We start from the raw sequence: 14,224 nt of genomic DNA, 5'->3' as shown, positions 1-14,224 counted from the left end.
TGTGCCTAAAATATGTTCTGCAAAATATTACGTTTAATTGTTGATTTTTAATATTATATTTTTATAGCAGCAGAGTGTTTTAGTTATTTTTGTTTACTTGCACATTTACTTTAATAGATGATAAATTTGCTGAATGTATTTAAAATGTAATTGCTAATATTAGTTTTTATTTAATTATTGTTAATTATATTATTCTTTTTTTGTGTGCTTAAAATATTATCTGGAAATTATTAGGTAATTATTTTTGCCCCCACTTATAATGGTGCTGTATTTATTTATTTGTGCCTTTTTATTTCTTTAAATAATGTTAGCGTTTGGATTTTTATTTTAAAATGAAGTACTTAATGTTTAAAAGAACATTAATATTAGCTCAGATTAATAAACACTTTTAAATAAAAAATACTTCTAGTGGACATTTACTGTAAAGTGTGACTATTAATTCAGATAAAAAATCTTTATTCCTTGAGTTTTTATCACTTTACCAGATCTGATTTGTAAGCATGAGTTATTGCATATTGTTCATGTTTTTTATAATGCATATATTACGATATATACACATACAACTTATGATCTTAACCCTTGTGCATCAAAAAAAAAAAGTCCCTCATTGACTAAAAAGGACAAAATGTCCATCTCCAAAGGCATAATATTGTCTTTTTTTTTTACCAGCATCAGTTCTAATCATAATTACCTAACACATTTATTTATTTATTTTAGAATCTTTAGTTTTGCACATTGTTAACTAATCAAACCTAATTGTAAAGTGTTACCTGTGAGTTTAATCAGTAACAGCTCATGAAACACTTTCTAGCTTCATCAGCTAGTCAGATGTCCTGGTTAATCATTACACCACTCATAAACCAATTACAGCAGCCAATAAAACATTCAATACTTTTATATTGAGCAATTTTACATTTGACACATTTTTATTTATTTATTTTTTATGCTTATTACAGCCTCAGGAGTCTCGTCTTTCTCCAAGGCCAAATCCCAGAGTTTTGACCCTTTCGCAGACCTGGGAAATCTCGGCTCAACACTACCTGGTGTGTTTTTTACTGCAGTAACTCTTTCATCTGGCTATTTTTTTCCTCATACATCATCGATATCATGTTACTGACTAACATTGTTTTTGTTTTCAGGCTCCTCCAGTGCTAGCTTTTCTGGCTCAGGGTTTAAAACGGCGCCCTCTGCAGGCGGCCCTAAAAACTCAGGTCAGCAGTGGCAGCAAACACCTCGACCCTCTTCAGGCCCAAACAAACCCTGGATGCCTCCGAACTCCACGGCCCGGCCACAAGCTGTTCCTCAAGCAGCCAAACCAAACTACAACCCCAGCTTTAGTGTGATCGGCGGACGGCAGGAGAGGGGCATCAGGGGGCCCGGATTTGGTATGCTTTCACACAGTAGGCACAAACATTACAAACCTGAATTTGCAAAAACATCTGTCTGAGAAAAAAAAAGAACACAAAAAAATATATATACAGTGCATCCGGAAAGTCTTCATAGCGCTTTAGTTTTTCCACATTTTTTTTTGTTACAGCCTTATTCCAAACTAGATTAAATTAATTTATTTCCTCAACATTCTACACTCAATACCCCATAATGACAATGTGAAAATTTATTTTTTGAAATTGTTGCAAATTTATTACAAATAAAAAAAGCTGATCAATCACATGTACATCAGTATTCACAGCCTTTGCGGTAAAGCTCTAAATTGAGCTCTTGGTACGTTCTGTTTCTACTGATCATTCTTGAGATATTTCAGCAGCTTAACTGGAGTTCACCTGTGGTCAATTCAGTTGATTGGACATGATTTAAAAAGGCATACACCTGTCTATACAAGGTCCAAGGGTTGACAGTGCATGTCAAAGCACAAACCAAGCATGACGAAAAAGGAATTGTCTTTAGACCTCCGAGACAGGATTGTCTCGAGGCACAAGGCTGGGGAAGGTTACTGAAAAATCTCTGCTGCTCTGAAAATTCCAATAAGCACAGTGGCCTCCATCATCTGTAACTGGAAGATGTTTGGAACCACCAGGACTCTTCCTAGAGCTGGCCGGCCGTTTCAGCTGAGTGATCGGGGAGAAGAGCCTTAGTCAGGGAGGTGATCAATAACCCGATGGTCACTCGGTCTGAGCTCCAGTGTTCTTCTGTGGAGAGAGGAGAACCTTACAGAAGGACAACCATCTGTGCTGCAGTCCACCATTCAGGCCTGTATGGCAGAGTGGCTAGACGGAAGACACTCCCCGTCTGGAATATGCCAAAAGGCATCTGAAGGACTCTCAGACCATAAGAAACTAAATCTCTCTGCTCTGATGAGACTAAAATTGAACTCTTTGGAGTGAATGCCAGGCGTTATGTTTGGAGAAAACCAGGCACCGCTCATCACCAGGCTAACACCATCCCTACAGTGAAGCATGGTGGCGGCAGCATCATGCTGTGAGGATGTTTTTCAGCAGCAGGAACTGGAAGACTAGTCAGGATAGAGGGAAAGATGAATGCAGCAATGTACAGAGACATCCTGAATGAAAACCTGCTTCAGAATGCTCCTGACCTCAGACTGGGGCGACGGTTCATCTTTCAGCAGGACTATGACCCAAAGCACACCGCCAAAATATCAATGGAGTGGCTTCACAACAACTCGTTGAATATCCTTGTGTGGCCCAGCCAGAGCCCAGACCTAAATCCTACTGAACATCTCTGGAGAGATCTGAAAATGGCTGTACACCGTCGCTTCCCATCCAACCTGATAGAGCTTGAGAGGTACTGCAAAGAGAAATGGGCAAAAATTCCCGAAGAAAGTTGTGCCAAGCTTGTGGCATCAAATTCGATTAGACTTAATGTTGTTATTGCTGCCAAAGGTGCATCAACAAATTATTGAGCAAAGGCTGTGAATACTGATGTACATGTGATTTTCAGCTTTTTTATTTTTAATAAATTTGCAACTATTTAAAAAAAATATATATATTTTTTTTTTTTTCACTTTTCCACATTGTCATTATGGGGATTGTGTGTGGAATTTTGAGGAAATAAATTAATTTAATCCATTTTGGAATAAAGCTGTAACATAAAAAAGAGAAAAAAGTGAAGCACTATGAAGACTTTCCAGATGCACTGTATACTACGTAGAAACATCCTCTCTTTTTTTATTTAGATCATATATATAATTTCAATGTGTCGCAGACAATACATTTAGTGTTTATTAACGTTTGTTTTTATCATAACTCTTGTTCATTTCTGTCCTTCAGGTCCAAAGCCTAAAGTGAAAGAAGACGACTTTGAGGATCTTCTGTGCACACAAGGTTTTGGCTCCAAACCTGACAGGAAGATGCCCAGAACAATCGCTGAGATGAGGAAGCAGGAGCTGTCCAAAGACATGGACCCTCTCAAACTACAGGTACAGATATTGTCAAGACATTGGCTTACTCCAGAATAGACATGGGAAGATATTCAATAATGAGCATGCATATCGATATCGTGGCTTCAAAATACAGTGAATAATTCTGTATTATTTAAACTTTTACAGTGGCTTTTAAGAATATTCATATTGTTGAATTAGTGTTTTCCATCACAGTAGCAAACAATGAAGACTTAATCGGCAAATCTATTCTCAAACATTAACGTTATTCTGGCCTACAACACTGAAAAATGTGTGACTATTTATACCCATATATTTAGGGTGCTTTCACACTTGGTTCAATGGCCTGGACCGTACCCATGTTCGATTGTCCCCCTCTTCCAACCTCCTTGGTTGGTTTGTGTTCACACTGTCTTTTTTCCTGCTGAACCCCGGTACGCTTGCATCATCGAGCTGCAGTTTTGTTTACGGCCGTTGCTAGGTGACGATCACGAAAGCAGGCGCCGAAATGTAAAGACGTCCACACATCGCGGTCATTCTGCTTTTACTGAAGGTTTTGGCTCTGGACATACAGAAAGCGACTCGTGTCCATCTGCCGCAAACATATTATAAACATTCAGAACATCACACAGTGTCTGCAGAAGCTGTTTTCGGAGTAGACAAGCAGACATCACTGTGTATCACTGCGTTTGTCCTGCCTCAGTCTTGCATGTCACCAAGGTACGAAATGTGATACACACACACACAAACGACTGTTATGAAAACAATAGTTTGTTATACAGTTGGTGGTTCACTTCTGTTGTTTGGTACCATTGCATTCACATCAGAAGTGAACCAACCGTAACAGAGTTTGCATGAACCATACCCCAGACCACCTCTTTCAGGTGGACTCCAGTACAGTTTGTGGTTGCACACCCGAGTTCAGAAGACATGTTCACACTAGCCAAAAGTACCGTACTATGACGTCAAACAAACCTTGGTATGTACCAAAAGTGCTAGTGTGAAAGCAGTTAATTTAACCAAAGTCATTGTAATGAAGAAACAAAAGCATTTAGTAATCTTAATGTTGTTCTCCCCGTGTTTGCGTGGGTTTTCTCCGGGTGCTCTGGTTTCCCCCATAAGTCCAAAAACATGTGGTATAGGTGAATTGGGTAAGCTAAATCGTCCGAAGTGTATGTGTATGTGTGTGAGTGTGCATGTGGATGTTTCCCAGTGATGGGTTGCAGCTGGAAGGGCATCCACTTCGTAAAACGTGCTGAATAAGTTGGCGTTCCTTTCACTTTGACGACCCCAGATTAATAAAGGAACTAAGCCAAAAAGAAAATGAATGAATGAAATAATCTTAATGTTAATTCGTTGTTAACATTAAAATCAAAAATAGTAATCGTTTTATTAATGTTAATAACTAATAAAATGTATTTTTTATTAACATTTAACATATAGCATAAAGCTATTTAACATAAAAGTCAAGTTTACTATTGAGACTGTATTGTAAAGCGTACTTTTATCATCTTTTTGGCATTTTAATTTGTTTAATATTTTTATTTATATATATATACAATAAGGCAATGCACATTTTTTTTTATATTATGCCTGTTAAAATAATATTTTTTGCAGTTTAGGTCAGTATCATGATAATACCGCATATTGTGATTAAAAGCTTCAGCAATTAATCTCAACAAGAAAATGTGAAGTTTAAAGCCTACGCTAGAAGATGTTTACTGGTGGATCTGCTGTGATGATGGATGTTGTTTTGTGTGTTAGATCTTGGACTGGATCGAGGGGAAGGAGAGGAACATCCGCGCTCTTCTGTCCACGCTTCACACAGTCCTGTGGGAGGGCGAGACCCGCTGGAGACCCATCAACATGGCAGATCTGGTCACTCCAGACCAGGTCAAAAGGGTCTATAGGAAGGCTGTGCTCGTCGTGCATCCAGACAAGGTGCGACATTTTAGCAGATTTTTCACACTTTTCTGTCGAACAGTTCTGAGAACAGTCTGGTTCCAGTTTATTTCAGCTAGGAATGCACAGAATGTTCTTATGCCACAAAAACATTTTTAGTTTTTGTCTGAAAAAGAAAAAAGGCCAAAAATATGACTTAAATAAAAAGCTATGCTGTGCTGCACTTCTGAAAAATCAACGCCTGTTCAAATAATGCACAGACAGGACGTTTCTATGTAGTGTGCTTGTTTCTGTTGCATGCAATAGCAGTGACATTTGGTCAGGGGAACGCTGATACAGCCTTCTTTCATCTCAGAAATATCACTATGCTAAGAAGCATGATATCTATCTCCGATCCAGAAAAGCTTTTTCATGCTATTATGACCTCTAGATTAGATTACTGTAATGCTCTGTTTGCTAGTTGTCCAGCATCATCTATTAATTAACGTCAATACATGCTTAATGCAGCTGCCAGAGTTCTTACCAGGCCAAGTAAATATGATCATATCACCCAAGTTTTATCTTCCTTATACAGGCTGCCTGTTGGGTTTCATATTAATCGTAAAATTTTGCTTTTTACCTATAAGGCTTTAAATAATCTAGGTCTTGTTTATCTAATAAACATTGACACATTTTTGGCTCTATACACCAACACAATGAATTTGAAATAAAACGAATAAGAACACATAGACATCTGCAGACGGTTTCATTCCTTGCTCTGCCAGGCCTCTACACCAACTGTCTTCAGTTCCTGCTTGTTCGTGGGGCATTTTCTCTTTAGTTTTGTCTTCAGCTAGTGAAATGCAAGCTCAATCGGATTTAGGTCAGGTGATTTACTTGGCCATTGCTTAATATTCCATATTCCAAAAAGGGAAAGTTTGATTTATGATTGTTATTCTATCCAAATACTTTTGGACCCTTAACAAGTGGGAGGCACAAATGCAAACTGTTGTAATCCCTACAGCGTTCACCTGATTTGAATGTAAATACCCTCAAATAAAAGCTGACACTATGTGATTTAAGCATCTTGTTTGCTCCATTTCAAATCCGTTGTGTTGGTGAGCCAAAATTGTGTAGATGTCCAAATATTTATGGACTTAACTGTAATTGTAGAATGAGTGAGTGTGCTTCATTACTTTTCGGATTTTGATTGTATTGCAATAATATGCATCTTTTGTAACGCTGCTTTTTTTTAGTGTGTGTGTATGTGTGTGTGTGTATATACACACACACGCACACACACACACACACACACTTTTATTATTATTTTGCCCCAAGTCTTGTGGAAAACAACATAGGCATAATAAACGAGAAAAAAAATGTGTTGTGGGTGGTGGATTTCCCAAACAAAACAAACTTAATGCAAAAGATCCCCTTCTGTCGACAACTAAACTCAGACACTCAGTTGAGAGTAATTGAATAGATTTATTATAGAAAAATAGTCATTTTAAATGAGCATCTCTTCAGGGTGGCCACAGGCCAAAATAACAAAGATTCTACAAAGTAAGTTTAAAGAAACACAGGAAGCTCATCTTTCTCCATAAACATAGTCGAAAGTAATCAAATAAATAAGCAGGCCACCCCTACAAGCTCAAACTCTCAAAAGAAGTTGAACCCATGAACAATGGTACAAGATTGAATGTTAGTTGTCGGCTGGAGGGGTAAGGGAAATCCAGGAGCTCCACTCCCAGCAGCCGTCACACCACAAATGAGCTCCCCGGACCCTGCCGGAAGTTCCTTTTTATATAGACCTCTGCGACCAGCAGCCAATCAGAGCACAAATCACACCTGAATGGGAGCCTATGGCATAAAAACAACAACAAGAAGGCAGGACAAAGAAAAAGACAGATGCAATGCGCAATAAAAGAAGAATAATAATAATAAACTTTAGTCGTAACAATATATATATATATATATATATATATATATATATATATATATATATATATATATATATATATATATACATACAGTTGAAGTCAGAATTATTAGCCCCCTTTTGATTTTTTTTTTTCTTTTTTAAATATTTCACAAATGATTTTTAACAGAGCAAGGAAATTTTCACAGTATGTCTGATAATATTTTTTCTTCTGGAAAAAGTCTTATTTGTTTTACTTCGGCTAGAATAAAAGCAGTTATTAATTTTTTTAAAAACATTTTTGGGACAAAATTATTAGCCTCTTTAAGCTAACTTTTTTTCCCGATAATTTACAGAACAAATGATCATTATACAATAACTTGCCTAATTACCCTAATCTGCGTAGTTCACCTTATTAACCTAGTTAAGCCTTTAAATGTCACTTTAAGCTGTATAGAAGTGTCTTGAAGAATATCAAGTAAAATAACAATTTACTGTCATCATGTCAAAGATAAAATAAATCAGTTATTGGAAATGAGTTATTAAAACTATTATGCTTAGAAATGTGCTGAAACAATCTTTCCTCCATTACACAGAAATTGGGGAAAAAAATAAACAGGGGCGCAAATAATTCAGGGGGGCTACTAATTCTGACTTCAACTGTATATATATTGTTACGACTAAAGTTGAAGTCAGAATTAGTAGCCCCCTTTTGATTTTTATTTTCTTTTTTAAATATTTCCCAAATTATTTTACCCAGAGCAATGAAATTTTCACAGTATGTCTGATAATATTTTTTTCTTCTGGAGAAAGTTTTATTTATTTTACTTCGGCTAGAATAAAAGCAGTTTTAAATTTTTTAAACACCCTTTTTGGGACAAAATTATTAGCCCCTTTAAGCTAATTCTTTTTTCGATAATTTACAGAACAAACGATCATTATACAATAACTTGCCTAATTACCCTAACCTGCGTAGTTCACCTTATTAACCTAGTTAAGCCTTTAGATGTCACTTTGAGCTGTATAGAAGTGTCTTGAAAAAATATCAAGTAAAATAACAATTTTTTATTTTAATAGTATTTACTGTCATCATGTCAAAGATAAAATAAATCAGTTATTAGAAATGAGTTATTAAAACTATTATGCTTAGAGATGTGCTAAAACAGTCTTCCCAGAACAGAAATTGGGGAAAAAAATAAACAGGGGCGCTAATAATTTAGGGGGGCTACTAATTCTGACTTCAACTGTATATGCAGAGCACTGTATATATCAAATAACAAATACACATTATATAGATCGAGATCTTTTCTGAGCTTTTTCCTTGTGTCCTGTAACAGTGCAGAACTCATGATCTTCTCTGTGCTTCTGCAGGCCACGGGTCAGCCGTACGAGCAGTACGCTAAGATGATCTTCATGGAGCTCAGCGACGCCTGGTCCGAGTTCGAGAACCAAGGATCCAAAGCCCTGTTCTGAGCCAACAGTCTGCTCCAGAGGCCCAGCGCTTTCTCTCTGTCCACACACACATATGGACACACTGCCACTGTCAACAAACACACACATACGCAAACTGTGGCTCTGCAGAGAGAGAAAGATTGACTGAAAAACACACATCTCTGCCTGAGGAGAGACACTGCAGCTGGACCACTGTGCTAACATCCTTCTGGCATCTGTAGACCAATAACACACACACATACACATACACACACATCTGAGACTACAATCTGTCTTGCACTTCAGAAGAGCTTCAGAAAAGATGGATTCTTGGATGAACGATGTGATTATTGCTCTTTTTCGCCATTCTATGCATCACACTTTTGGTTTTCACTTAGTCGGTGTGGTTTTGTCAGTTCCTGGTGTAAATATTCACTTGAGTGAGTGAGTGTGAGTGTGTGTGTGTGTGTGTGTGTGTGTGTGTGTGTGTTTGGATGGGGTTCATATGAAGCTGAAGCACTTCTGCGCTCGCTCCACCATGTGAGGATTTTGTTGGGCTTCTTTGTCACTTTCACTTTGGTTTTTATCATGTTTTTCCACGGATCTCAAGTGTTAGCTCTCTCCCAGCACCTCGCTTTGAAAGGTGCGTTCGTGTATTTGTGGGTTCAGGGCTCATTTTCTGCAGCCCTAAGGGTATTGAGTGAGCGAAAAAACAGACAACGTGTATGATCTTTCCATTCTTTTGTTTGTTTGTTTTTTCTTTTTATCTCAAGGACCAATCAGAAATGTCTGTCTTATTTATTGTTTGGAAAGCTGTACATGGCTAACTGATGGATATAAAGAGGACTAAAATAACAAATTTATTATTATAGAAAAGTAAATGACGGAAGAAACACGCTGAGCATTTTGCAATACTAAAATCATTCCAAAGCATCTACTAATATGAATGTGCTTTTTAAGATTACTGCTGGCGATTTGGAATGTAAATTGTTTTGTTTTTTTTGGTACTCCCTGTATTATTATCATCATCCTGTTTTCCATATGTGAGCAAGCCTATATTTTATGTCATGTTTCCATCATTTCTATAGGGTCAGTTCACTTAAAAAAGAAAATTCTGTCATTTACCGATTGATTCAAGCTTGTATGAGTGTTTTTTTTCTTTTCTTTCTGTTAGGAAGAATTTGAAAAATGTTGCTAGCCAGAAAATAATGATTGTAATATTTTCAAAATGCGTCCCAATTCTCTCTTGAATCAATTTTGAGCTTGGTTTATAACATCAGACAGTGCTCCTGGCAGGTTTTAACAAAAGATGGCAGTTTGTGCTCTAGGGAGGTTTTGAACAGCAGATGGTGCTCTAGTGTAGATTTTAACCGTACAATCAAATGCTAACGAAGAACGTTTCAAGCAAGTTGGCTTTTAAGTCACAAGATTAACTTAACATTCTTGTAATTCACCTACATCTTTATTAATGATTATTTAGCTTCAAGTGGTACTTGTAAGGAATTGAATGCAATCAGAGTACAGCTGATTGTAAAGTATACAACACTATCTGCAGGTAAAAACTAATCTAGAGCAACACCTGCTGTTAAAAACTAGCCTAGATCGCTATCAAAACTAGCCTAAAGCCCCATTTGCTATTAAAAAATACCCTAGAGCACTATTTGTTGTTTAAAAACTAGCCTGGAGAGCCGTCTGCTCTTAAAAACAAACCTCTAGCACACCGTCTGCTGTTAAAAACTAGCCTAGAGCGCCATCTGATGTTTGAAAACTAGCCTAGAGCGCCATTTGCTGTTAAAAAAAATTAACTGAGAGTGCCATCTGCTGTTAAAAACTAGCCGAGAGCACCATTTGTTGTTAAAAACTAGCCTGGAGCGCAATCTACTCTTAAAAATGAGCATAGAGTGACATCTGGTCTTAAAAATGAGCCTCTAGACCAGTGGTCACCAAAGTTGTTCCTGGAGGGCCGGTGTCCTGCAGATTTTCGCTCCAACCCTAATCAATCACACCCGAACAAGCTAATCAAGGTCTTACTAGGTATACTTGAAACACCCAGGAAGGTGTGTTGAGGCAAGTTAGAGCTAAACCCTGCAGGGACACCGGCCCTCCAGGACCGAGATTGGTGACCCCTGCTCTAGACCGTCATTTGTTGTTAAAACTAGCCTGGAGCACTATCTACTCTTGAAAATGAGCATAGAGTGACATCTGCACTTAAAAATGAGATTCTAGAGCGCCATCTGCTGTTAAAAACTAGCCTAGAGGGGCATTTGTTGTCAATAACTAGCCTAGAGCACCATCTGCTCTTAAAAATGAGCATAGAGTGACATCTGCACTTAAAAAGGAGATTTAGGGCGCCATCTGCAGTTAAAAACTAGCCTAGAGGGCCATTTGTTGTTAATAACTAGCCTAGAGCACCTTCTGCTCTTAAAAATGAGCATAGAGCGACATCTGCACCTAAAAATGAGATTCTAGGGCGCCATCTGCTGTTAAAAACTAGCCTAGACGGCCATTTGTTGTTAATAACTAGCCTAGAGCACCATCTGCTCTTAAAAATGAGCATAGAGTGACATCTGCACTTAAAAATGAGATTCTAGAGCGCCATCTGCTGTATATAATAACTAGCCTAGAGCACCATCTGCTCTTAAAAATGAGCATAGAGTGACTTCTGCTCTTAAAAATGAGCCTCTAGAGCGCCATCTGCTGTTAAAAACTAGCCTAGAGGGCCATTTGTTGTTAATTACTAGCCTAGAGCACCTTCTGCTCTTAAAATGAGCCCCTAGAGCGCCATCTGCTGTTAAAAACTAACCTAGAGCACCATCTGCTGGTAAAAACTGCCACAGAGCACTGTTAAAAACCTGCCTAGAGCTCTGTTTGCTGTTAATAACTACCCTAGAGCGCCATCTGCTGTTACAAAACAGCTTAGAGCGCCATTTGCTCTTAAAATCTAGCCTAGTTATATTTGTTGTTAATAACTACTCAAGAGAGCCATCTGCTGTTAAAAACTACCATAGATCACTATTAAAAACTAGCCTTAAGCTCCAGTTGCTATTAAAAACCAGCCTAGAGCGCCATCTGCTGTAAAATTTAGCCACTAGAGCGCCATCAGCTGTTAAAACATAACCTAGAGCTAGAATTATAGCTCAAATAATGGGTCAGTGGTTACCAACATTATTCAAAACTCATCAGAAGAAATATAAGAGGCTTTTAATAACCTGAGAGTGAGTAAATGTTCATTTTGTGGTGAACTGTGCCTTTATAAGCAACAGCAGTTTGCACCAATCCCTCAGGCTGAATCCATGTGCACCCATGATCCGACTTTAAAAAACAAATTCACAATGTAGTTGCAGTGGTGCCGTTTTGAAACCTATGATAGCTTGAAGCATTGCTTTATACATGTGTGGTGAGTTCTGTGACCTGGGATTATTAATATATAATGATAATATGTGTTGCAAGGATCAAGGAGAATGTGTGCAGTTTTGGGAACTTGAGGGTCTGGTTCAGATTGTCTGTTTTGCTAAATATTTTGGCTTCTTTCCGCTCCACCCGTCATGAATATTCCAAACTAATAATATGGGATTTGTGTTCAAAATCTTCATTGGTTGTAGAATTATTGAACAAGTTTAATGGGCTCTGAGTCTAAATAGAGTGACTATATGTTTATTTTCCCCATACGTAGGAACATGAGAATATAACGCTGCTGTAATGGTGGAGAGTGAATATTGGTTTGGTTTGTTTTCCTCCTTATTTGACCCGCTCTGCTTTTCTCGGGATGTCAAACTAAAGTGTTTCTCACCAGCTCTCCTGCAGTGGAGGATGAAATCATGACACCACGGTCTTAACATATTTTTGTCATATTTTATTTTCAGATTTTGACCAATAAACCATGATCATGGTTTGCGTTTGGGATGGCCTGCTTTTATTTTGTAGTTAACTTTAATGATTAAAAATGCATTTAAAGTCAAATTCTTGTAGAAGAATTTTAATCTGCACATGAAATATCTAGTGTTGTTTATTATTTAGGAGACACCTGTCCAACTGCTCATTAACATATATTCCTCATCAGCCAATCACATGGCAGCAACGCAAAGCATTTAGGCATGTAGACATGGTCAAGATGATCTGCTGCAGTTCAAACCAGCATCAGAATGAGGGAGAAAAGTGAGTTAAGTAACTTTGAACGTGGCATGGTTGGTGGTGAAAGACGGGCTGAGCTGAGTATTTCAGAAACTGCTGATCTACTGGGATTTTCATGCACAACCATCTTAAGGGTTTACAGAGAATGGTCTGAAAAAGAGAAAATATCCAGTGAGCGGCAGTTCTGTGGACGCAAATGCTTTGTTGATGCCAGAGGTCAGAGGAGAATGGCCAGACTGTAACTCATATGAACACTCGTTACAACCGAGGTCTGCAGAAGAGCATCTCTGAACACGCAACACGTCCAACCTTGAGGCAGATGGGCTACAGAAGCAGAAGACCACACCAGGTGCCACTCCTGTCAGCTAAGAACAGGAAACAATTCACACAGGCTCACCAAAACTGGACAATAGAAGATTGTAAAAGCATTGCCTGGTCTGATGAGTCTCCATTTGTGCTGTGACATTCAGACGGTAGGGTCAGAATTTGGCGTCAACAACATGAAAGCATAGATCCATCCTTTTTAATTTTTTTTTTTTTTTTGGACTATTGTTGAATTTTTAACATTAGGTTACATAGATTGCTGTGGTCTCAGGTTCACTCAGCCTAGCATATCATCAGTTGCGTCAGACGGCGCAGCTCTGTTACGTCATCATTGACCACGTGCTCTTATTTTGAAACTGAAAACTACACCGAAGCTCTGAATGCTTGAAATTATTTAACACTGTCGAGATAATTTAAATAGATTCGAGAAACGTATAGTACTAACTAAAATGTCTATTCTAAATGTAACGTTAGCCTAAAAAGTAATACGAATTTTATCTCGGATGAACTGTCCATAAAGCAGATGCGTTATATCTAACGTTATATTTACATTAACATAACAGTGTGAACTACAGACAAAAGCAAACCATTAAACAAGCAGCAAATCTCGATCACCAAACCTGCTCTAATCATCTCGGGTTTGAACCGATCATATAAGGAAAACTGACAGGATCACAGAGAAGCTTTGCGTGCCATTTTAATGGTCTGCTTGTTGATCGCGATGTGTGAAGTAAACTACAAATCCTGGTTTCCGTTTCCGAAATCTAAAGTAAAGGTCCTCTGCAATTATTTAAGACCGTGTTACAGATGACGATTAAATTGATGAAAGCATAACCAGAGTGTGAATTATCTCTCACAGCCACACATGACCTCCCATAGGGAGAGTAGGGGGAGTACTCTGAAAATACTCTGATCAGTATTTTAAATAACAATGTTTATATTGAAAATAATAGATAATATAAACATACATTTGACTACCCCTATACCGGTTCAAACAATTGTTAATGCATAATTGCGCCAATCCAGAAATCAATTCTAGAAAAAAAGTCTAAAAGTGGCAGATCTAGAGCACCAATAGACATCGTCTTTACAAGACTTTGTTTTCTCATAAAAGGTGTTCATATCTAGAATTAGCTTGAAAATAAAAATCTAATTTGACCGTTTGTAGTTTAACCTACAGTAAC

The 14,224-nt window shown here is 37.8% G+C and overlaps 1 protein-coding gene and 1 long non-coding RNA gene across 5 annotated transcripts in view; both read left to right on the top strand.

The window, feature by feature from the left end:
- Positions 1-9,717, top strand: part of gak (cyclin G associated kinase) — an 87,536-nt gene extending 77,819 nt beyond the window's left edge. For all 4 annotated transcript variants that reach the window (XM_087253099.1, XM_087253098.1, XM_087253101.1 and 1 more), the window contains 5 exons: positions 957-1,043; positions 1,140-1,385; positions 3,246-3,394; positions 5,120-5,296; positions 8,526-9,717. In XM_087253099.1, coding sequence (XP_087109225.1) covers positions 957-1,043; positions 1,140-1,385; positions 3,246-3,394; positions 5,120-5,296; positions 8,526-8,627 — 761 coding nt within the window. In that variant the 3' untranslated portion in view covers positions 8,628-9,717. The remainder of the gene's footprint in view (positions 1-956; positions 1,044-1,139; positions 1,386-3,245; positions 3,395-5,119; positions 5,297-8,525) is intronic.
- A 1,003-nt stretch (positions 9,718-10,720) lies between these two features.
- On the top strand, positions 10,721-12,477 carry LOC147843855 (uncharacterized). The gene is made up of 2 exons (XR_015490949.1): positions 10,721-11,177; positions 11,363-12,477. It is a non-coding gene; the product is annotated as an uncharacterized LOC147843855 (long non-coding RNA).
- The last annotated feature ends 1,747 nt before the right edge of the window (positions 12,478-14,224 follow it).

This window comes from Danio rerio, chromosome 5 (assembly GCF_052040795.2).
Source record: "Danio rerio strain M-AB ecotype USA chromosome 5, GRCz13ab, whole genome shotgun sequence".
In the NCBI taxonomy this organism is placed as follows: Eukaryota; Metazoa; Chordata; class Actinopteri; order Cypriniformes; family Danionidae; genus Danio; species Danio rerio.
The sequence above is the reverse complement of the archived record's forward strand: the minus strand, read 5'-3'. Positions and strand labels throughout refer to the sequence as shown.